We start from the raw sequence: 23,260 nt of genomic DNA, 5'->3' as shown, positions 1-23,260 counted from the left end.
CAGCCAGCAGGGACTAGGGCCAGTCCCCAGATCAGAGCAGTCAAGTGGCTGGTGTTCTGTGCCACCGACAGCCATGAAGTCCAGCCTCTCTTTGTGCCACAGAAGACCAGGCACTTGACTGCTCTGATCTGGGGACTGGCCCTAGTCCCTGCTGGCTGTTGTTAGCAGGTAAAAAAAGGGCCTCGTGGCTCCCAGAGCAAGGTTATGCCCCAGGGGCTTCTTGCCATCTTAAGGCGGGGCCCACTTGCAGTGCTGACCCCTGGACCCAGAGTCTGGGGTTGTGAGGTGCACCCCTCCGGATCTAGCGAGCGGCCAGACTTGAGGCTGCGACTGTCATTGCTTCTACAATCAGTGCATGTTTCTCGCTGACGTCAGTCGGAGCTGTCCTGGAGCTATATAAGGCTGGCGGCGGTCCCGGGACAGACCCCGGGTTCCCCGCGGTGCCCTCAGCCCACCCGAGGGACGGAGACTGGAGGGACGGAGACTGGAGCCCCATCCCGCAGCAGGCAGACACTCTCCGGCAACCTGTGAGTGGCTCTGAGCATCCGCCCTGACTCCCTCAGCGTCAGGACTTGGCGCTCAGCTCACCCACCGCGATTCGCCCAAGGGGAGAGAGGGAGGACTGGGCTGGGCAGCCGCTGGGGCTGGAGGGAAGGTTGTGGGTACCAGCCCGCAACCGCAGGGGCGCGGCAGGGGAGCTTGGATGCGCGCTGGAAGGGGAGTGGTGCCACCTGCGACTCCCCCGCGTGCGCCTTACCCTGCGCTGCCTCTGTGTGTCCAGGGTCGGCGGCACCATGAAGCAGGGGGGACGCGCGGCGCTGCTGGTGGCGCTGCTACTCCTGGCACAGCTGCGCCCAGGGAGCAGCCAGTGGAGCCCGGAGGCGGCGGCGGCCGGAGTCCGGGACCCGAGTCTGCGCTGGAGCCCCGGGGCGCGAAACCAGGACGGCGGGGCCCGCGCGCTGCTCTTGCTGCTGGCGGAGCGCTTCCCGCGCCGCTCGGGGCCGGGCCCGTGGGGATCCCGGACCGCGGGGGAGCGGCCGAGACGGGACGACCCTCCGCTGTCCATTGATCTCACCTTCCACCTGCTACGGACCCTGCTGGAGCTGGCGCGGACACAGAGCCAGCGGGAGCGCGCTGAGCAGAACCGCATCATATTCGAGTCGGTGGGCAAGTGATCAGCGGGGTCTGCAGCCACGAGAACCTCGACCCCTGTTCCCCACCCCCGGGCCGGGTGCGCGCGGCTGGAACGGACCCAGCCCCGCGGGCTAAAGCGGCCCAGGGATGCCCGGAGCACTCCGTGCGTCACCAATTTTTAATAAAAGTGCTGAAGAGCCTTTGGCCTCGGATGTGGGGTGCGGGGAAGCACAGCAGGGTGGGAGTCCGAGGAAAAGTGCGGCCTCCGAGGCCGGCGGGAGGGGACCGGAGGCTGCCCGAGGGCTTCGGCAGAATGGCTTGCAGCCGGCGTCCTGTGTCCCCATCGAACCCCAGGAACTCAAAGTCCTGGTGCCGCCGCACCACCCTGACCCTCTTCCCTTGGCACTGGGCTCGCGAACCCGTGCTTGATATCAAGGAGATGCCCCACAGGGGTCATTCCACTTCCTCCCCTCAAATGGTCCCAGATCCGGAGAAGGGCAGGATGGTGATGGGGTCGCCTCTGAAGCTGAGGCGGAGAGTGAGCAGTGAAAGGAGCCGCGGGTCTGGACGCATTAGCCCTTTATTGAGCCCCTCCCCCGCGGCGGGGCGCCGAGTTGGGTGGTGCAGCGGTCTCTGCGCAGGTCGTCGGCGACCCCAGCGCCGGGACCTAGGGGTCAGTGCCCGCCTGTGCCTGGGAAAGAAAGCTCAGTGGGCGGGCGCCCCAAAGGAACAAGGCAGCTCCGCACCCCGACTCCGCCCTTTTCCCCAGCCACCTGGCTTTCTCCTCTACCGCTCCACCCAGCAGGGTCTCCCAGAGCCCAAGGGGAAAGGCTGGTGGGAAAGAGCGTACTTCTGCACGCGCGCTAGGGGGCGCCCCTCCTGCCGGGGGCAGGGCGGCACTAAAAGAGAGGAGGCCATCAGCGACTCCTGGGGCCGCAGGAAGGCGTCACGGAGGAGGTTGAGTTGGGGGGATGGGGAGCCGGAGCGTAGGGCCAGCCCCGCCAGGCCCCTCGGGACACACTCACCTTCCGGCCCCTCCGGCCGCTCTTCCTCCGGCCCCGCGCCGCCCTCGTCCCCGTCCAGTGCCACTTCCTCATCCTCGTCCTCCCCGGAAGCGCCTAGCCCCAAGGAAGGCCCCGTGAGGTGGGGTCCCTGCCGCTCCGGTCCGTGACGCAGCCCAGGCCCCGGCGTCTGCTCCGGCCGCCCCGTCCCCGCGGCCCGCCGCCCCCTTCCATCCTCACGCCCTCACCCGGCTGGAAGTCGATGGTCCTCAGCATTTCGGCCACGTGCTCCACGCTCACGGTGAACTGCTCCATGCTCTCGTAGCCCGGCTCGGGCCGTCCCGCCAGCTCCACTTTCGACATCGCCCCGACCCTGCGGCGCGGCAGCCGCTCAGGGGGACCGGCCCCAGTCCCCTCACCCCCCTCCGCGTGGCGGCGGAGCCCAGGCAGCCCCTTCCCTGCCATTGCCGCTCCGCCTACTCACTTATTGATCAGCTCCTTGGCCTGCTGCAAGGAAGAAAGGAGGGTGAGCGTAAGCACCGTGCCAAGTGCTGGCAAAGTCCCTTTCTGGTGCCCGCAGTGCTGCGGGGCGGGCAGGGATGCATATCCCGGTTCGTGGAGGAGAAAACGGACTCAGGCGGAGGGACCTGCCCCGGGCTGTGGGGCAAGTGGGGACCAGAGAGGAGGCCGGAGCCCAGCCCTCCATGTGCCAAGACCCCCTCCCCCGCCCCCCGCAACCGCTCTGCAGCCTGCCTCCCTCCGCCAGGGCCCACCTGGAGGTACAGCGCCATCTGCGGCTCCTCCATGGACTGGATGGCGGACTCCACGAGCTTGGAGGAAGCTTCCAGGTGGTCTCCATACTGGCGGATGAGGCCCCGGACTCGCAGCAGCTTCTCCTCCTGCTCGCGGGCCAGCGCCTGCAGCAGCTCTGCCTTGCGCTCCTCCAGTACCGAACAGAGGGCCTCGAACCTCTGGTTGAGCAACTGCTTTTGCCTCCGGCTGTTGTCCTGAATGGGGGGAGCAAGGATGAGACCTCCAGCGGGAAGAGCACTCACCCACTTGTCCCACTCCCCATTTAGGGACGCCCCAGACAGCCAAGAAGGAGAGTTCCCCCCACACAGTGGCCAAACATTCCCAGGTCTTTGCAGTAACAACTACAAGATTTTTAAAAATTGAGATATAACTGACTTTTAACATTATATTAGTATCAGGTGTGCCGCGTCATGAGTCCGTATTTGTATATACTGTGAAATGATAACAAGTCTAGTTACCATCTGTCACTAAATGTAGTTAGAATTTTCCCCCCTGTGAACATTTTTAAGATTTTCTCTCTTTAGCAAATATAAGATTTTAAAGGACTTCAGGGGTATCTCTGGCCCTAGTTTTTACTTGTATTATCTCATTTAACTCTCAAAAATATCCAGTGAGGTAGTCGTCATAGCATTCTCATTATCAACAAAGCACAGAGAAGTGAAGTAAGTGGACCAAAGCCACAGAGCTAGCCATGGGGCACAGCTGGGATTCAAACCTTGCAGGCTGGCTAACTACCCCACTACTTGGGATTCACCCCCCCCCCCCAGGAACACAGAAATGTCCCCTCCCTCCCCTCCCAGGCTCACCTCAATGGTCTGACACACTTCCTCCATCTGCGTGATCACTGCTTGCACGCGGTCGTTGCCTGCCACCAGCATTGCGATGCCATCACTGAGCTCGCTCTGCCACACACACACACAGGCCAGCCCTTAGAGCTGGAGGACTCTGTCTACAGCTGTACCCTCCCATCCCAGCCAGAGCCACCTGGGAGAGGACTGTCCTGCCGCCCCACCATCAGAGCAGCCATCCCAGAGATCTAGATGGCTTGGAGCCATCCAAGAAGTGTGGAAGCACGTTTATGCATTCTGGAAGGGGGTGGAAAGAGGAGAGCCTTCCACCACCAATTGAGAAAGGAATAGACATTTGCCAAATATCCACCAAATGCCAGGCCTGGGACTAAATGCTTCATCTGTAGATTCATGCCTTCCATCAATCTGGAAAGATTCTTTGTAATAATTTGTTAGGATACTATTGCCTCTTCTCTATTCTCTCTGTTTTCTCATTCTGTGATGCTGAGGTGATGTATGTGTTCATCCTTCTCAGTTCCCAGTGCTGCATCCGAGGCTGCTTTCTCAGGCCCCCTTTCCTGTTCGCTAGTTCTCTCTTCAGAGGAATCTGTCGTTTAATTCACCCTTTCAGTGTTTTATGTCAACAACCACACTTTTGTTTTTAAAAGCTCTATTTGGTTCTTTGTTAAATCTGCATGTTTGGTAATCTGTTATCGCTGGGGTTTTATTCCATCTTTTTCAGAAAACATTTTATATACAAGGACTCTCAATTTTTTAATAATTCTGATATCCGAATCCCTCAGGGGTTTAATCTGTATTTTTTGTTTCCACCGGCTTTACTCATGGGTTATACTTCTTTCTGTACCCTCATTTTTGAATTAATATTTTGTTGTTCTAAATCTAAGGAAAACCCAAGGGCCTGAATTGAGGGGGTTTTCCTCTAGGCAGATTCAGCATTCACTTTTGTCAAAAGCCAAGCCTCATGTCTGACTGCCTTCGTTCCTGAGGTCCCAGCTTAAACTGGGTTCGTGGAAATCTTCAGGTCAGGTGTCCACCTCTCAGGGGTCTGGAAGCATAGTCTCATCTCTCTAGTTCAGGAATACTGCCAGCTTTTGCCCTTTGATATAATTTTCATTTTATTTTTAGAAAAGATTTATGTAGGGGCGCCTGGGTGGCTCGGTGGGTTAAGCCGTTGCCTTCGGCTCAGATCATGATTTCAGGGTCCTGGGATCAAACCCCACATTGGGCTCTTTGCTTAGCGGGGAGCCTGCTTCTCTCTCTCTGTCTCTCTGTCTCTCTGCCTGCCTCTCTGCCTACTTGTGATCTTTCTCTGTCAAATAAATAAATAAAATATTAAAAATAGATTTATGTAATTTATGAGAGAGAGAGCAAGAGGGTGAGCAGGGGGAGGGGCAGAGGGAGAAGATCTCAAGCAGACTCAGCGCTGAGCATGGACCCCGATGAGCAGTTCGATCTCACAGCCCTGGGATCACAACTGGAGCCAAAATCAAGAGTCAGACACTCAACTGACTGAGCCACCCAGGCGCCCCACTGATATAATTTTTAAGTTGTTTTATGTCAAATGTAGTTGTGTGGTGGTGAGAGGGCCTGGAGAGTATCTAGGCCACCAAACCGAAGTTTCTGGTATCCATTACCTAATTGTATACTTAAAACAACTTTGGAACTTGGCACCCTTGTCCCCATTTTACAAGGGAGGAAAGTCAGGGCTAGGGAGGTCAAGTGACTTACCTACAGTCACACTGAGTCATGCACAGAGCCGGGACTGTAGCCCTGATCTGCCAGCCTTAAAGCCAAGTGGAGTGAGAGGCTGAAGTTGGAGACCCTGTTCACTGTTCCCAGCCCCACCATGCCTGCTCCCCCGGCTGTTTGGTACCTTCTGGCGTTTGTAAATGGTGGGCAGTGGGGCCACCTCGCAGTCCTTGTGGGCGCCGAAGACCTTACAGAGGGAGCAGGTGGGCACCTCACAGCTCAGGCAGTAGATATTGATCTTCTCCTCTTCGTGTTCCTCGCACATGAGGTGCTGCTCAGCCTTGGAGTGCAGTGGCCTGGAGGGGAGCGGGCAGGATGGCAGAAGGGTCAGGGGCCAGGCTGGAGGGAAGTGGGGGGGGGGGGTTCCACAAGTGTGGGGCTGCCCAGGATCCCATCCTCTGATCTCTAAAGAGGCAGGCTGATTTTTTTCAGCCCTTCCCCTTGACTGATGGGTTTCCCAGCTGTGTCCCAGGCTCTGCTCCTTAGAGGGACAAGAGGTCCTAATAGCTCACCGGGAAGACTCCTGCTTGTAAATGTCGATGATGTTCTCCACTAGCAGGTTTCGCTGCAGGCCATAGACACCATGTCTGTCCAGGACAACCTCATGCCTGCAAGATGGGCAGCGGAAACGGCCCCCCCGAAGACACCGTGGTGGAGCCCCGGGACTGCCATAGAGGGTTCGAGGCCTGTAGGGACAAGTAACATGAGAGAACAGAAACGGTGAGGCATGAGGACCCAGGGAAGAGGAGGCAGGGGGAAAGGTCATGAGGGCGGAGGTGTAGAACGGCAGAATGCGGAGGCATCAGCTCTTCCCTACAGTGGAGCCCTCCTCCTCTGAGAGCAGCTCAGGCGGGTGGCCATGGAGATCGTCTTTCCCACTTTTGCTTCATTACTCCTTAAGCATCCCTGCGTCCAGAGCCTAACTTTGGTCAGGGCCCAGTCGGGATGGGATTTCTCCAATGGGGCCCAGCTTGCAGGTGTGGGAAGACACTGGTGTTGACGGGAAGGCTAAGGTTGAAAATAGGCTCTCTGTGGTGCAGCCAGTTCTTCTGGAGGCTTGCATGGCCCACATCTGAGGGTAGATTCTCTGGAGCCCTTGGCAGGGAAACTGAGATAAGTGGTGAACAATAACACACATGACACCATGCTAGGTTATTCTAAGAAACCATCCCCAGAGACTGGGAGTCAGGAGACCTGCGTTCTTGGGCTGCCCCAACACTGTTCTAATACGTAAATTTGAGCACACATTCAATGTCTGCAAAATTAAGGATGGGATTAGAATATTCCTTCTACAACAAATATTGAGTGTGCCAGGTAATTGCAAGGCTCTGGGGATAAGGTATGAATATGTGCATCCCTGCCCTATGGACGAGCAAACCGAGCAAAGTGACATCTACATCCAGCAGGCTGGGTGTTAGGATAAGAGTAAACCCAGGAGGAGGGCTTACAAGAGATGTTCATCACTTACATCTCTTAGGAGAACTTGCTTCATCCCATCCTGAAAGGGAGAGCCCTGCCATGGCCCAGGCCACAGATGAATGGCTCAGAGTTGAGGAGGCGATCCCCTGACCCAAGCAGAACCAATCAAATGTCCTCTCCAGGAATTTGGAATTGAGACACAGAGGCGGAGGTGGCTAGATAGTGTGCAACTTTGAAACGGGAAAAAGACCCATGGAACTGGGCCAAGAGCTGTCACTCAGTGCCCTTGGACTTGTGAAACCCAAGGGGTCAGAGAGTGTGAACAGGAAGGCTGGTCTTCAGAGAAGACAGAAGAGTCAACCTGTGGACAGCAGAAGAGAACGCAGAGACCGCTTGTCCTTCGATGTCTACCTTGTCTTCTTCGGTAAGAGAGCCTCTGAATTGTTAAGCACATGGAATAAAGATTGTGTGTCCAAGCGTCCCTTCTAGCTGGGTGTGACCAGGTGACTGCATTCTGGCCACTGGGATATAGATAGCAAAGTTTTGTGCCATTTCTAGCAAGTATTTTTTAAAAGATTTTATTTATTTATTTGACAGACAGAGATCACAAGTAGGCAGAAAGGCAGGCAGAGAGAGAGAGAGAGAGCTGAGCAGAGAGCCCGATGTGGGGCTCCATCCCAGGACTCTGGGATCATGACCTGAGCTGAAGGCAGAGGCTTCAACCCACTGAGCCACCCAGGTGCCCCTCTAGCAAATATGTTCAATGGAGGGACAGCCCCTCCTCTTTTCTCCTTCCTGCTGGCTAGAACGAAAATGGAGTGGCTCAAGTTGAAGCAGCCATATTGAGCGAGGAGGTGGTCACATGATGAGAATGGCAGCAAGATAAAAGGAGTGAGTCTCAGATGAGGCAGTCCTGGACTGCTGGCCTATACTTCCACCTAAGAGAAAAAAAATGTTTTAACCTCCCTTAAGTCTTTGCTATTTGGGGTTTTCTGTCATTTACAGCAGAACTTAGTCCTAACTGGCTGGAAGACCATAAACTCATAGAGACTAATGGGGAGAACAGTCTACCTGTGACTTTGCAAATTTAGATGTATTTCCTACAGTTGAGTTCGATGGAATTCTCCAAATTCTTTTTTTTTTTAAAGATTTTATTTATTTATTTGACAGACAGAGATCACAAGTAGACAGAGAGGCAGGCAGAGAGAGAGGAGGAAGTAGGCTCCCTGCGGAGCAGAGAGCCTGATGCGGGGCTCGATCCCAGGACCCCAGGATCATGACCTGAGCCGAAGGCAGAGGCTTTAACCCACTGAGCCACCCCGGCGCCCCAAGAATTCTCCAAATTCTTAAGCTGAACCCCAGCTAGAGGGCCCCATCTGTGTACGACAGCACCCAGAATACATACAAGCGTCCAAGTCCACAGTCTTGTTTGAAACTTTAAAAGCAAGAGGTATAGCCAAGGCAGGAAACTTGACCCCTGTGCTGGAACATTCTCTTTAGGCAGTGGGTTAAAGTATAAGATCACGGGGCTTTTGCTTACTTAATGCAATTACCTTTTATTATTTAGAATCCAAATGGGTAAGGAGCTGTTGGGAGAGCTCTAAGGCTGCAAGTTCCTGGAGATATTTGGCTTCTCTTTGATGTGTTGGTGGCTAGCATATAAATGTACTCAGTGAATGTTTGAATGGATGGAAAGGGGACAATATTCTGAAGTCTTAGCCCAAAGCACAAACTTCTGAGGGGCCTCTCTCCCCCCTCTTCCTCTGCACTGCCCCTCCTTCCTCTATACTCAATATTTAACATTCAGCTCATGTTCCGAGGGCCTATTATGTGCCAAGCACCACGCTATGGACTTCTCAGACGTTACTGAATTTAACTCTCAAGAATTTCTTATAAATATGGTGCAGGAGATGAGCATTTACCTGCCCCCCCACTTAGGGACAGTGGCTAACTGGTCACATACTTCATACCAGGTTTTGCCCTAAGTCCTTTTATTTATATTAACTCATTTAAACCTCTTATCAACCTTATGAAATAGGTACTACTATTAGCCCCATTTCTAAGATAGGAAATTGTAGCCCAGAGATGTTAAATAAATCGGTCATGGTTATCAGCTAATAGGTGGCAGAACCAATATTTGAACTCGGGCACTCTGACCCGAGTCCATCCTAAAAATCAATATACTACATTGTCAGAGGCAATAAAATTGAGGCCACCTGAAGAGTGATGCCCAGAGCTAATATTCACCTCTCCGACTCTCAGGTAAAACAGATTTTAGTAAGGCCAAACACCAACCCTTCACAAAGGAAAGAAACAACAATGTAGAAGTCAGCTGTGCAACTGCGGGTTGATGTTATGGGAGCAGAGATAAAATCTGACCCATCCAAACCAAAATCCCATGAAGCAATATAAGGGCCCAGCTTGCAACCAGAATGTGAAAAGGAAAGGAAGCCTGCTTCTCCCTCTCCCACCCCTCTGCTCCCATCTTAGGAAGACTTCCTCCCATGGATCTCCACATGCCCCCAGGAAAGAGAATTCCTCAGATTCTGTGTGGAAAAATATTCTGCAGCAACATAACCAAATTGAAACCCTCAGTCGCCTACTAATCCAGGTCATACCCCTCTGATTGCCACAGAAGCCAAAGGACCAAACAGAGATTGCAAACCAATGATAACATCCAGCCGGCCGGCTCACATTTGGGTGGACAGTGGAAGAAAGCCAAGGTAAACAGAGGGTTGAGTAAAGAATTCACCCTCAGCTTCAGAACTACCCCTGTTCAAAGAGGAGACGTAAGCAGAAAGGATCCAACAGAAGATACAAGCCAAGCAGGGAGCCTGCTTCCCCCTCTCTCTCTGCCTGCCTCTCCCCCTACTTGTGATAGCTCTCTCTTTCTGTCAAATAAATAAATAAAAACATTTTTAAAGAAAAAGAAGAGATATAAGTGATCAAAGCTGGACAAGAAAAGTGAACTGGCAGAATTAAGAAATCATGTAAGGGGCGCCTGGGTGGCTCAGTGGGCTAAAGCCTCTGCCTCCGGCTCAGGTCATCATCAGGTCATGATCCCGGGGTCCTGGGTTCGAGCCCCACATCGGGTTCTCTGCTCAGCAGGTAGCCTGCTTCCCTTCCTTTCTCTCTGCCTGCCTCTCTGCCTACTTGTGAATTCCGTCTATCAAATAAATAAATAAAAATCTTAAAAAAAAAAAGAAATCATGTAAAATATGTTAGCAATATAAAAACAAAATTCACATTTTACACAACAGTAGGAAGTAAAGTGTGTGACATTGACAGTCACCTAGATTGTGATGGAAAGTAACAGGACAAAAGTAATCAGGACCACATGCTGCAGCGTGGGTCAACCTTGAGGACATTGTGCTAGGTGAAATCAGCCTGTCACAGAAGGACAAATATTGCATGATCCCTCTCATATGAGGTACCTAAAAGAGTCAAATTCATAGAGATAAAAAGCAGAATGGTGGTTGCCAGGGACTGGGGAGCAGAGGAGTGTGAAGTTAGTATTTTAATTGGTACAGAGTTTCAGTTTGGAATGATGAGAGGTTCTGGATATGGTAATACAGCAATGTGGATATAGTTAATCCCACTGAATTACACACTCAAGAACAGTTAAGATGAGGGGCGCCTGGGTGGCTCAGTCATTGTCTACCTTCAGCTCAGGTCATGATTCCAGGGTCCTGGGATCAAGCCCCGCATTGGGCTCCCTGCTCCGCCAGAAGCCTGCTTCTCCCTCTTCCACTCCCCCTCCTTGTGTTCCCTCTCTCTCTGTGTCTCTCTCTGTCAAATAATTAGAATCTTAAAAAAAGAATAGTTAAGATGATAAATTTATAGTATGCATTACCATAATATAAAAAAAGTGTTTTTTTAAATATTTATTTATTTATTTATTTATTTATTTATTTATTTATGAGAGAGAGAGACAGAGAGTGGTGGGGAGGGACAGAAAGAAAAAAATCCCCAAGTAGACCTTTGCTGAATGCCAAGCCCTATCTGGGACTCAATCCCACGACCCCATGGGATCACGACTTGAGCCAAAACCGTGTCGGGGGCTTGACTGAGCCACCTAAGTGCCCCTAAGAGGAAGTTAAAAAAAAAAAAAAGCAGGGCGCCTGGGTGGCTCAGTGGGTTAAGCCGCTGCCTTCGGCTCAGGTCATGATCCCAGGGTCCTGGGATCGAGTCCCATGTCGGGCTCTCTGCTCAGCGGGGAGCCTGCTTCCCTCTCTCTCTGCCTGCCTCTCCATCTACTTGTGATTTCTCTCTGTCAAATAAATAAATAAAATCTTTAAAAAAAAAAAAAAGCAATCAGGACTTGCTGGGATGTCTGGGCCAAGGCGGATGGACCAGGAAGCACGCTACTCCCTCACCACTTCCCCACACCATAAAGACATTTTAGTAGCTCATCCCACTAGCTAATCACTGCCATTCTCTTGGGATTGTCTCTGGGAGACAGTCCATATCAGGCAGTCCAACCTAAATCCTTTGTTTGAAGAGCACCTTTCTGGGGAGCTGGCGAGCTCACTGGCAGGTGGTGGGGAGGGGTCGCACCCCTGGCCTTTTTGCGGTTTGCCTGCGGCTCTAGGGCAGCTCCCTGGATTGGGTACCACAGCCCACCCTAGATTTCCCAGCCATCCACGTGTTCCACAGTCTCCTCCTTCTTTCAAAGCTCAGTTCCTCCTGCAGGATCCTCCCTGGGGTGGCTGGCTGGCTGGCTGGCTCTCCTCTTACCTTCCTGGGCACACCCCCCCTTCCTGTGATTGCCTCAGCAATGTCTCCCCCGCCCAACTCCAAACCCCACATTGGTCGCTAGACAGTCCTCCACACTGATGTGAGGTTTGGAGTTAAGGCTCCTTAACTCTTGGCACACTCATGTTGCTTAGAGGCTGTCTCTGTGTTACCCATGAGCTAGCTCGGTGTTTCTCCAAGTGTGGTGTACATACTGATGACAGGCATGGAGATTTTAGGTGGTATGCAAATGGACATTGAAAATTTCTATGTTTATTTTGTGCATATTAGAAAAAATAACCAGCCTACATAGTGATTTTTCAAGAATTTTGTCATTTAGAACGAAGATAGAATGATCACGTAAGCTTTAAAAGTGAGCCCCCCTCCTTTTTTTTTAAGATGTTATTTATTTATTTGGTGGAGAGAGAATGAGCACAAACAGAGGGGAGGGGTAGAGGCAGAGGGAGAAGCAGGCTTCCCCCGAGCAGGGAGCCGGATGCAGGACTCTATCCCAGGACCCTAGGATCATGACCTGAGTTGAAGGCAGACGTTTAACTGCTTAACTGACTGAGCCATTCAGTTGCCCCTAAAAGTGAGTCATTTTAAATAGAAATAATCAACCATGGCACAGGTGGTACATAGCTATGGCAAAAATCAGGAAGGTGAAAAGAGAATGAAGACCCGGGAGTTGCTCTAACCCTTTCCTGATTCCTTCCTCACTCAAAACTTGTCTGTCTCATGTCCCAAATTTTTTTCAAATGCTGGTGGTTATTTTGAGAAAGTCGTCTGTACTGGATATGTGGATACAATTGTTACCCCTTCTTGGTAACATTTCTATATTTTAACAGAAGGCATTTAATGTGGCACAATATAGGGAAAGCAACAATGCCAAATCCAAAACAATGGTTTTGGATTTGGCATTTACGACCTTAGGAAGGCAATTTCTCTCAGGGTCCCAGACTCCTCAGATCTAAAAAGATGGATCTGTACTTAGCACTTGGTCCTGATGTTTTGTGAGCCATGAGCCTTGATGGATAAAATATGGTAAGAATTTCAGATACCCTGACCAATGTTGATTTGCCTGTGAGATGGCAAAGGAATTTTATAACAACCTCCGCCCTCACACCACAGAGGCCATCAACTCCCTCTCTTTAACTCCGTGATCCAGGGTCTTACTTATCTGTGTCTGTGCCTCCCACAGCTGTCCCTAGAGCCCTCTTCTTGTCTCATAGAAGTAGTTTCTGAAATCCCATCTCTGAAATAGTCCTAGTGTGTTTGGATGGATTTATTCATTCTATCACTTGTATTATCTATGAGGCTTGAATTTTATATACCTGTATTATCATAATATACCTGTATAATCAAAATAAACAATAGTTTTTTCATATAGGAAACATACTGGTTATGTGACAGTAAAAGAGCAACTTTAAAAATATTTTATTTATTTATTTAACAGAGAGAGCGCGAGAGAGATCACAAGTAAGCAGAGAGAAAGGCAGAGAGATGGGGGGAAGCAGGCTCCCCACTGAGCAGAGAGCCCAATGCGGGGCTTGATCCCAGGACCTGAGCCAAAGGCAGAGGCTTAACCCACTGAGTCACCCAGGTGCCCCAGTAGAAGAGCAATTAAATGAGCTATACCAGAGTTATTATGCTATTACCTTTCTTAACAGAGTTCTTTGTAACATGGGGAGATATTCATGTTATGATTTTAGATGAAAAAAGCAGGATGTAAATCTACATAGACAGTAGGATCCCAATTTTGAAATGGGTGATGGGATTCCCAGGCGATTTTAAAACTTTCTTCTTTATATTCATCTACATTTCCCAAATTTCCCTCTATAGACCCTGAATTACTTTTAAAATGCATTTTTAAAAAGTTAAATGTTTTTTCAATAATTGTCCTCAAAGGATAGAATTGTGAGTTATTCCTTTTTCTTTTTCTTTTTTTATAATTTCTAATTTTTGTACAAGGACTTTGGGGTTTGAAAAAAATTTTTTACTTCTAAAAAATGTGGGACACCGGCAGGCTCAGTGTGTGGAGCATACAACTCTTGATCTTGGGTTGTGAATTTGAGATCCAGGTCAGGTGTGGAGCCTGCTTAAGAAAAAAATAAAATATTTTTAAAATGCAATGTTCAGGGGCACCTGGGTGGCTCAGTGGTTTGAGCATCTGACTCTTGGTTTCAGCTCGGGTCATAAGCTCAGGGTCGTGAGATGGAGCCCCTGCGTCGGGCAGGGTGCTCAGTGAGGAGCCGGCTCGGGATTTTCTCTCAACCACTCCCTCTCTGCTCTTTCCTCTGCTCACACTCACTCCTTTCTCTCTCTCTCTCTCTCTCTCATAAGTAAATAAAATCTTTCTAAAAAATGCAATGCTCAGTTCTGACATGAAAGGAAAGGGGGCGCTAGAGTGCCATAAAAACCAAGAAGGTAAACCACTAGAAGAAATGTAACAAACTATGTTGGTTCAAGGGAGGGAACGTTTAAGAAGATGCCATTTGAAGATAGGGTGGCAGACAGGTAGGAAAGAGTTTAAGGAGAACAGAGAGACTAAGATTTTAAGTTACACACAGGGGAGGTATGGGGTGGGGGGAAGCTAGAAAGGTGGGTTTTTTAAGTGAAAGACTTTTGAGTTTAATGAATTAATTTTAGAAGATTTATTTATTTTAGAGAGAGAGGGAGTGGGGGGAAGGGTATGGGGAGAAATTCCTCAAGGAGACACCCCACTGAGCTCAGAGCCCAATGCAGGGCTTAATCTCATGACCCATGAGATCATGACTGGAGGCAAAAGCAGGAGTTGGATGCGTAACTGACGGAGCCACCCATGCGCCCCTTTTAAATTTTATTTTTTAAAAATTGTGGCAAAATCATAGAGGGCTTTAAATTCAAGGGTAAGGATCTGAACTTAATTTCGTAGACATGTTTTCTGAACTAGGAGAGAAAATAAGAGTGAATATTAATCTAAGAGAGGTAATTTGGATAGATGGGGAGAGGTTAAGGCACAGATAACTAGGAAGCAAGTGCCATAGTCAAAACAAGTAATGGGCCCATCCTCAGGCAGTGGCAGTGATCTTGGAAAAACTAAGGATGCCAGGGATGCCTTGGTGGCTCAGTGGGTTGGGCATCTGTCTTCAGCTTGGGTCATGATCCCAGAGTCCCAAGATCAAGCCCCGGGTCAGGCTCTCTGCTCAGCAGGGAGTCTGCTTCTCCCTCTGACCCTCTCCCTGCTTTGTGCTCTCTCTCTCTCTCAAATAAATAAAATCTTTAAAAAAAGACTAGGGATGCCAGAGGCAGAATCAGTAAGCTGACCATTCACTTGGATGTGGGTGGGTTGTGGGCAGAGGAGAAAGTCAAACCTGGATACTTGGGAAGATGATGGGACCTGTAATGCAGGAGTATTTAGCTGGAGACCACAGCCCCGAAAGAGCCTTGTCAAAAATTCTATGGAACCAGATGAGAAAAAAAAAAAAAATCACACCTTGATTTTCACTAAGCTCTAGCAGAAATTGGGCATTTCCCTCAGTTATAAATGTAGGCAACAAACCACAGCAGTTGTAGTGGTACTTGGTTGCCCACAGAAATCACGAGCAGTTCACATCTCATTATTGCTGTTGCTCAAATACCCAAAAATAATTTATGCTTATCACTACCTCTAAACTACTTCAAGCCCACTTTTTTTTTTTAAGATTTTTTAAAAATTTATTTGACAGAGAGATCACAAGCAGGCAGAGAGGCAGAGAGAAGCAGACTCCCCGATGAGCAGAGAGCCGGACGTGGGGCTCGATCCCAGGACCCTGAGATCATGACCTGAGCCGAAGGCAGTGGCTTAACCCACTGAGCCACCCAGGCACCCCTCAAGCCCACATTTTGAGCTCATGATTTAATGTGGTAATCAGGAGCACATACATTACTCTATCAAACATGTTCTAATTACTCTGGTAATTATACTCCAGTGTTTCTCAAGCTTTTTTTCATTACTGCTCCTTCCAGGAAACTTGTAAGACATTTTCCCCCCTCATATCAACCCCTCCCCCATTAAATTTTAGTACCAAAAAAATCTACAAAAATGAAACTCCTAGAGGCAGAGAGTAGAAAGGGGGTTTCCAGGGGGTGGGGTTGGGGGGGAATGATGAGATACTGATCAGAGGGAACAAGTTTTCCATTCTGAGATGAATGCATTCCGGGGCCCTGATGTACAGCATGGGGACTGGAGTTAGTCACACTGTATTGCCTACTTGGTGATTGCTAGGAGAGCAGTAGACCACACAGCGGTAACCACGTGAGGTGATGGATGTTTTAACTCGCTTGCTTGGTGTGATCGGTTCACAATCTCAAATCATCATGTGCATGACTTAAATATGTATAATTTTTGTCAGTTTTATCTCAGGACAGCTGGGTGGGGGGAGTTTTACCTGAAAGCAAAAACTAAATAAAAATGTAAAAATAAAATCACAATAAAAATATTCTAATATGGCAGATATCCCTGGGGCAACATCAGCTCTGCTGAGAATGTATGAGAATGCATGCTGTGTTCTAGTGGGATCCAGTCTCTTCGTAATAAAATGTATTTTAATGCAGTTAAAAACATTTTTCTTTTTTTTTAAGATTTTATTTATTTGACAGAGATCACATGTAGGCAGAGAGGCAGGCAGAGAGAGAGAGAGAGAGAAGGAAGCAGGCTTCCTGCTGAGCAGACAGCCCAATGTGGGGCTCGATCCCAGGACCCTGGGATCATGATCTGAGCTAAAGGCAGAGGCTTTAACCCACTAAGCCACCCAGGCGCCCTAGAAACATTTTTCTTACATAAACCACAGACATCGCCCTTAGGATCCACAGGCTTTACAACCTGACAAAGGGGTCCACGGTCCAAAAGGAGAACTTCCTGCCCTGATTGTAAGTCCTACACAGTCTCAGTTGCACGCTAAGGTGTAGACGGCAACCTGCTTACTACTGCTCCAGAGCTGACCATCTCTACATCGGACTAAAAAGATCTCTCAGCTGACTAATATTCAGTTAGCAAAATCCCATCTTCTGCTTCTGTTTATCTTTCTATTTCAAGACCAAGAAATAACACTGTATGTTAACCAACTGGAATTAAAATAAAAACCTAAAAAAAAAAAAAACCACCCAAAAAAAAAAAAAAAAAAAAAAAAGCAAGCTTTTGCAGATGGCTGTGTGGAAATACAGGGGATAGACCTGCTCTTAGCCTGATGAAACTACACTGTATATAATGCATCCTTTTTAAAAAAGATTTTATTTATTTATTTAACAGACAGAGATCACAAGTAGGCAGAGCAGCAGGCAAAGAGAGAAAGGAGGAAGCAGGCTCCCCGCTGAGCAGAGAGCCCGATGTGGGGCTCGATCCCAAGACCCTGAGATCATGACCTGAGCCCAAGGCAGAGGCTTTAACCTACTGAGCCACCCAGGCGCCCCATATAATGCATCTTTGAGTTGATATCTTCTTTAAGATATAAGCTTTTGTAAACAGTTGTGTAGAGGCATATGGCAAAAGACTTGTACTTAAAAAAAAAAAAAAAAAAAACAACTGATGGGCTCTGTTATACACAGAAATGTCTTTCTTCTTTCCTGAGATCTTACATTTTTACAAGAAAGCCAGCCCCATGCGGCAAAATTTCACATGCCAATGAGGTGATGTGTAAAGGAAATTCCATCACTCTAGGAAACGGAAGACCTAGATTAAAGTCCCCGCTCTGTCTCTTTGTGTGTCTAGAACCTGTGTCCTGTTCCGCCGGGAATCACCTCCACCCTAACTCAAATGGACTCACGCATGTGAAGGTTCTCTGTAAACAAGACAACAATGCACAAAGGGTTGTTAACAACCCTAAAAGTATAAGAGCACACAGAACTACAGGCCCTGAAATAACTGCTCCTTCTTCACTGTGGAGGATAAAATGGAATGGAGAAAATAAATGGAATTTAATTCTAGGCTATGTTTAAGGCTTCCGTGTGGCATACATGCCTTGACCTGTCTTTTAGACTGTATGGCGCTTCCTCTTTCTTTCTTTCTTTCTTTCTTTGTAATATTCCATAGCACCTACTAGAAATGTTCCATCTGGGAAGAGGCTCTATGAGTTCAAGAGGAGTTTTTGAAAGCTATCTCCTCCAAAATGATGACCTGGCCAATGACGAGTAGTGGACCATGCAGACCTTCAGAATATATTGGAGAAACCATGGGAAAATGGTAACAGAAGACCAGAGATTTGCAGAAATGTTGAAGAGCCTTGGAAGAATTTAGATGTCGTTAAAAGCTTGGGAGAGGGATTCTGAGTGGAGGACTAGCTCTGCCTGACAGAACCCAGCCTAGCACAAGGGGTTGGCTGGAAGGAAGATGGAAGAGCAGAGGAGTGAGTCAAGTCAGGACACCAGTAACCAAATAGAAAATGCTTTAAAAATGGAAATCCAAGGGTGCCTGGCTGGCTCAGTCGGAAGAGCAGGCAACTCTCCATCTCAGGGTTGTGGGCTCAAGCCCCATGTTGGGTGTAGAGATTGCTATAAACAAACAAACAAACTTAGGGGGAGAAAAAAAAAGAAATCCATATAAGTTTTCTTGAATTTGTGAAATCAGATTGTTAGAATTACAAGGGTGTTAAAGATGAGCTTAAAGCATCCTTTTAATCTATACATGTGTAAACAGGCTTGAAGAGGTAAAATAACCTGATATCATGTGGCAAGAAAGGACTAGATTAGGGACTAGAACCCAAGAACCAGTCGTGGTCTAGGTTTCTTGTTTTCCGCTAAACAAGTTTCTTCCGTCAAGTGAGCAAAATCCCTAACCCTGCTGCAAGGTAAATGATATTCACAAACTTGCACTGAACCAATTTCTCATAAAGGAGACCCCTCCCCTCCACGCCACTGTTGGGCTGGGGAGGTCCGGGTGTCCTCAGCAGCAGTGGAAGTGGTGAAGGAGGCAGGCTCTCCTGAGGACCACAGGTCCTCACAGTGAACGGATAAGAAATGAGATTTCAGGGTGGAGAGAAACAGAGGGCATCTCTTTCCCAGGACACCCTTTATTAGAGAAGGCGGCCCTTTTCTTCAGATTCCCATATCTGTACATCTCTCCCTAGAAGGACACCTTCCAGAAAAGCTGTTCCCCAACCACCTTCTTCCAAGGCCTTCTGGTTGTCTGTTAAATCACAACAGGCTGCAGCCCATAAACAAGTGCCCACAGTGAAGTGGGGGCAGGTATAAAAATAAACTGAAGGCTGGCTTAAGGGAGTTTAGGACTGAATAGAGTTTACAAATACAGAAGCGCATGGGAAGATGTTTGTGTCAAATTCCCACACCAACAGCTTTCCCCTCGTCAAAGTGCTTGGTTAGCTGAGTGGGTGCAAGTGTGGAGAAATAGGGAGGGAGAAATTAGAGGAGGTTAATGTGGTATTTCGGTGTCTTTCTCTTTAAATTCAGAGTGAGAGAGAGAGAGGTATTAGGGTTCTAAAGAAACCTAGTTAAATTGTGACGGCAACTATGTAAAGATGTGTATGGCCAGTGGGGCTTGAAAGTAATATACAAACGTGAAAATCACTGTGTTGGGGGAGGTAGGATTCTGGATGACTTTCTTCCAAACCCTTAATGCTGTTCAACATTTTCAATTAAATGTTCAATTAAACATTTTCCAGTTTGCTTCCTGTGCAATTAACCTGATGTTATAAAATCACAGTTCTCTGAAATTATTTTATTTTTTAAGATTTCATTTATTTATTTGACAGAGAGGTCACAGGTAGACAGAGAGGCAGGCAGAGAGAGAGATGAGGAAGCAGGCTCCCCACTGAGCAGAGAGCCTGATGTGGGGCTGGATCCTAGACCCTGGGATCATGACCTGAGCTGAAGGCAGAAGCTTTAACCCACTGAGCCACCCAGGCATCCCTAAAATTCTTTTATTTAAAAAAAATTTTTTTTTCATTTTTAAGTAATCTCTGCACCCAATGTGGAGCTTGAACTCACAACCCTGAGATCAAGAGTCACATGCTCTGTCAACTGAGCCAGAGAGGCATTCCACAACTCCCTAAAATTCTTGCTTGTTGTCCATCACAGCAGTTTTTAGGACAGCAAAACACTGGACACCATCTAAATGTTTCAGAGGACTGATTTAAATAGGCTGCGGTCCAGTCATAACAATGGAACATTATGTCCCCATTTTATCTACTTATTTAGAGCTGAAAATGGGGGAGGGGCTGGGAGAGACTGAAGGGGGAAGGAGAGGGAAGGGGAGAGGGAGAATCCCAAGCAGGCTCCCGGCTCAGCTCCGCCCTGAGTTTCGATCTCACGGCCCTGAGATCACGACCAGAGCCAAAAGCAAGAGTCGGATGCTTAACTGATCGAGCCAGCCAGGCGCCCCTACGCAGCCATTTTAAAACGAAGGCACAGATCTCAATGTGTGGAGATGGAACAACTGCCAAGAGAGAGTGAGTGAGCAAAGGCAGATGTAGGACCATGAGTGTAGCTGAAACACACACACACACATACGTACCCATCTGTGGAGAATCTCTGGAAGGATGCCCAAGAAAGTTGGAAATGGCCGCCTCCATTTGGAGAAGCGAAATGAGGGCCTGAGGTGGTCACTTGTCATGATATAAACTCCCATACTATTTTTTTTTAATGTGTGTGTGTGTGCGCGCGCGTGCGTGTGTGTGACACTGGTTTAAGTTTTATAAGTTCTATTAACTTTCTAGGCAATGTTCTCAGGGTACTCTTCCTAAGTGGTTTTAAGATAGAGTTACCAAAAGTCCTATTCTTGTTCCCATACTTAGAAAACAGACAATCTGATTATGCCTACAGTTGTCAAAATGTGGAGGCAATGTGCGAAAAAACTAAATATGTTCATCTTTCAGAGGGAGATCTACTGAGATGTATATACATAAGTGCAGCCAAAGAACTGGGTCAGCCTCCCACCAGGCTGCCCCAAATAAAGCAGAGCGAGGAAATGAGCTGTTCACTCTTCTCCTTGGGGAGGGGGCAGGGCGCTCTGCACTTTTATAAGAGACTCATCATTGGGTACCTGGCTGGCTCAGCTGGTTGAGCATCTGCCTTTGGCTCAGGTTATGATCCCAGGGTCCTGGGATCGAGCCCCGAGTCAGGCTCCCTGCTCGGCAGAGAGCTTGCTTCTCCCTCTCCCTCTGCCTGCCTCTCTGCCTACTTGTGTATGCTTGCTCGCTCTCTCTCTCCCTGTCAAATAAATAAATAAAATCTTAAAAAAAAAATAAGAAAATAGAAGAGACACATCAGTCCAGATCCAGAGAACCATCTCAAAGCTCTGGGAATCCTGTTGTTTCCTAAATATTATGCATAAGGTTTGGGTCAGTCCCAGGTCTCTCGGGGTCCAATCAGTATTTCAGAGCTTCAAGGAACCAAAACGGTGAGGCCCCTTAAACATCCTCTAGCCTGCACATAGAGAACCTGTCCCTGGGACCATCTGGAGATACTATGCGCCTTGTACTTTAATATTCTGGTCATTTTTAAAAATAGGACATATTATCCTCACTTTCAAAACTTCTCTTTGCTTTCATGTATTTCAAGAGCTAATGGAAGGACGCTTCACTACAAATTCATGAGAAGGGCTGGCAAAATCTTGTTGCCATTCCCTCCTGGGCACGTCAGCTTAAAGGACGTTCAGAAAGGCACTTAGCACAGGGGGAAACTAAGATGGTGGGCAAGGAGAGGGCTCTAGCACGTGACTTGATGTCCAGAATGAGCAGAGAGAGCAGTCAGCCCTTCCCAGAGAGAGAAAACCACAGGCTCTGAGATATTCTGGAGCCAAACAATGTAATGGCAGGCTTAGACATTTAGAAGAAGAGGAGACAGAGGGGGGCGCCTGGGTGGCTCAGTTGGTTAAGCACCTGCCTTTGACTCAAGTCATGATCCCAGGATCTTGGGATTGAGTCCCAGGTAGGGCTCCCTGCTTAGCGGGGAGTCTGCTTCTCCCTCTGCCTCTGCTGCTCCCCCTGCTTGTGCTCTCTCACTTGCACTCTCTCTACCAAATAAATAAAATCTTTAAAAAATGTTAAAAAAAAAAAATAGGAGATGGGAATAGACCTCAACAGGAAGATGGCAGACAGAAAAGTGTAGTCACAGAGCACCACTCTGGGACAGCCTGACTTAGCTAGTGCATTAATTTTTTCCCAAACATGCTGCCCCAAGGAATCCCCCCACAAAAAGAGAGAGATAGAGCACGCGCGCACGCATTTTCTTAGTTAAGTTAAAATTCATTTGTGTTCAATACGTTTCCTCCTGAAGTCTGATACAGTTGAAGAATACGCGTTCATGGCATCGTTATCACGGCCGTGCCTACCAAACTGGCCAGCTTTGGTCTATTCCGGGATTTTACTTCACTAGCAAGGTGTGCGTATGCGAGCGCGTGTGCACACATGTGAGCGTGCACTTCTCCCCTTACTCTCTCTGATCTTCGTTCCAGGGGCACAGGACAAGCAAGAAAACCCACTGATGAACCATTCTGGTATATGCTGCATTTCCTTCTGAAACCAGGAGCTAAAACAACATCTGTGAATGTGATTAGCTGTGCTTTGCCCCACAGGCTCACATCAACCAAAGCGAGTTGCATTTCTCTGCCTCCTCTCTATGTAAGTGACCACAGTCCTCTTGAACCAGCAGGCCCCTCTACTGACCCGATGCGGAATGGGGCACATGTGTGAACTTCAGTTGGCGAGAAGTCGCGCTCTCCTGCCCACCGTCTAACTCTGCCCCCCAAAGATGGACGCGCTGAGCTTTGCCTCCAACACAAACCGTCCCATCATGGACTTTGCTCACAGGGATCATTTTGTCATGTTTATCTTCTTGGTATTTTCTCCAAGTCTCCCGTATCGTCCTCAAAACCCGAAACTCCAAACTGGAATGCCGAGTCCAGCGCAGATCACCACACAGCCTGGTGCGGGATCACCTCCCTCCCGGGCTCTAGTTCCTATGGGGGTCTTCTCTCCCCTGTGGACACAGGCCTTCCAGCTATGGTCCCCGCGCACGTCACCTGTCCTTGCCAGCCTGCAGAGCAGCTGCTGACTCATGCTTACTTTGGGATCTCCTGGGACCCCAGGACAGCCACCACCCACCGCGTGGAGGGCCCTGCCCACCAGCTTCTGGGGTCTCCGCCTCCTGGGCCCGGCCCACCTGGAAGACGTCGTTGGCACACTTGCGGCATAGGTTGTGCTGGCAGGGCAGGATCACCACCGGTTTGGAGAACATCTCCAGGCAGATGGGGCAGATGAGCTGCTTCTCCAGGTTGTCCATGCTGTGTGCATCCCCTAGCAGCGGCTTGAAACCCACTGTGAAGTTCATCCCCTCAGTGATCGTGCCTGCCCTGGCCTTGGCCCCAGTCCTGGCCTTCCCTGACTGCCTCTGGACCCTTCCTCGTTGACTTTAGACAGTCCGTGGGTTCTTATGTTCCCTTCTACTGCTCGCTCTTGAAATAGCTCTGCTTGCTCTCCTGTCCCTTCCTCCAACAATGCCCCTCGTCCTCAGACACTGGCGGTTGTCAGACACTGCTCTGTCTTTATCTACTCTTTGCTCTGTACCCCAGCCAGGCACATGTAAGCGAGCTTTCTCTGTCCCTCCCTCCCTGAATGACTCTTGTCCCCC

The 23,260-nt window shown here is 49.0% G+C and overlaps 2 protein-coding genes across 2 annotated transcripts; one reads left to right on the top strand and one right to left on the bottom strand.

The window, feature by feature from the left end:
- Window positions 1–63: 63 nt before the first annotated feature.
- Window positions 64–1,327, top strand: UCN (urocortin). Its single transcript, XM_059407577.1, has 2 exons — window positions 64–527; window positions 782–1,327. The coding sequence occupies exon 2, from the start codon at window positions 795–797 to the stop codon at window positions 1,173–1,175; it is 381 nt and encodes a 126-aa protein (XP_059263560.1). The 5' UTR covers window positions 64–527; window positions 782–794; the 3' UTR covers window positions 1,176–1,327.
- Window positions 1,328–1,696: 369 nt separating this feature from the next.
- Window positions 1,697–22,960, bottom strand: TRIM54 (tripartite motif containing 54). Its single transcript, XM_059407576.1, is given in 10 exon segments — window positions 1,697–1,825; window positions 2,160–2,252; window positions 2,384–2,508; window positions 2,620–2,642; window positions 2,909–3,142; window positions 3,755–3,850; window positions 5,631–5,802; window positions 6,019–6,143; window positions 6,145–6,192; window positions 22,793–22,960. Coding segments are annotated over 10 exon segments (1,101 nt in total). The 3' UTR covers window positions 1,697–1,808.
- Between the last annotated feature and the right edge of the window lie 300 nt (window positions 22,961–23,260).

Source organism: Mustela nigripes, chromosome 7 (genome assembly GCF_022355385.1).
Source record: "Mustela nigripes isolate SB6536 chromosome 7, MUSNIG.SB6536, whole genome shotgun sequence".
In the NCBI taxonomy this organism is placed as follows: domain Eukaryota; kingdom Metazoa; phylum Chordata; class Mammalia; order Carnivora; family Mustelidae; genus Mustela; species Mustela nigripes.
The sequence above is the reverse complement of the archived record's forward strand: the minus strand, read 5'-3'. Positions and strand labels throughout refer to the sequence as shown.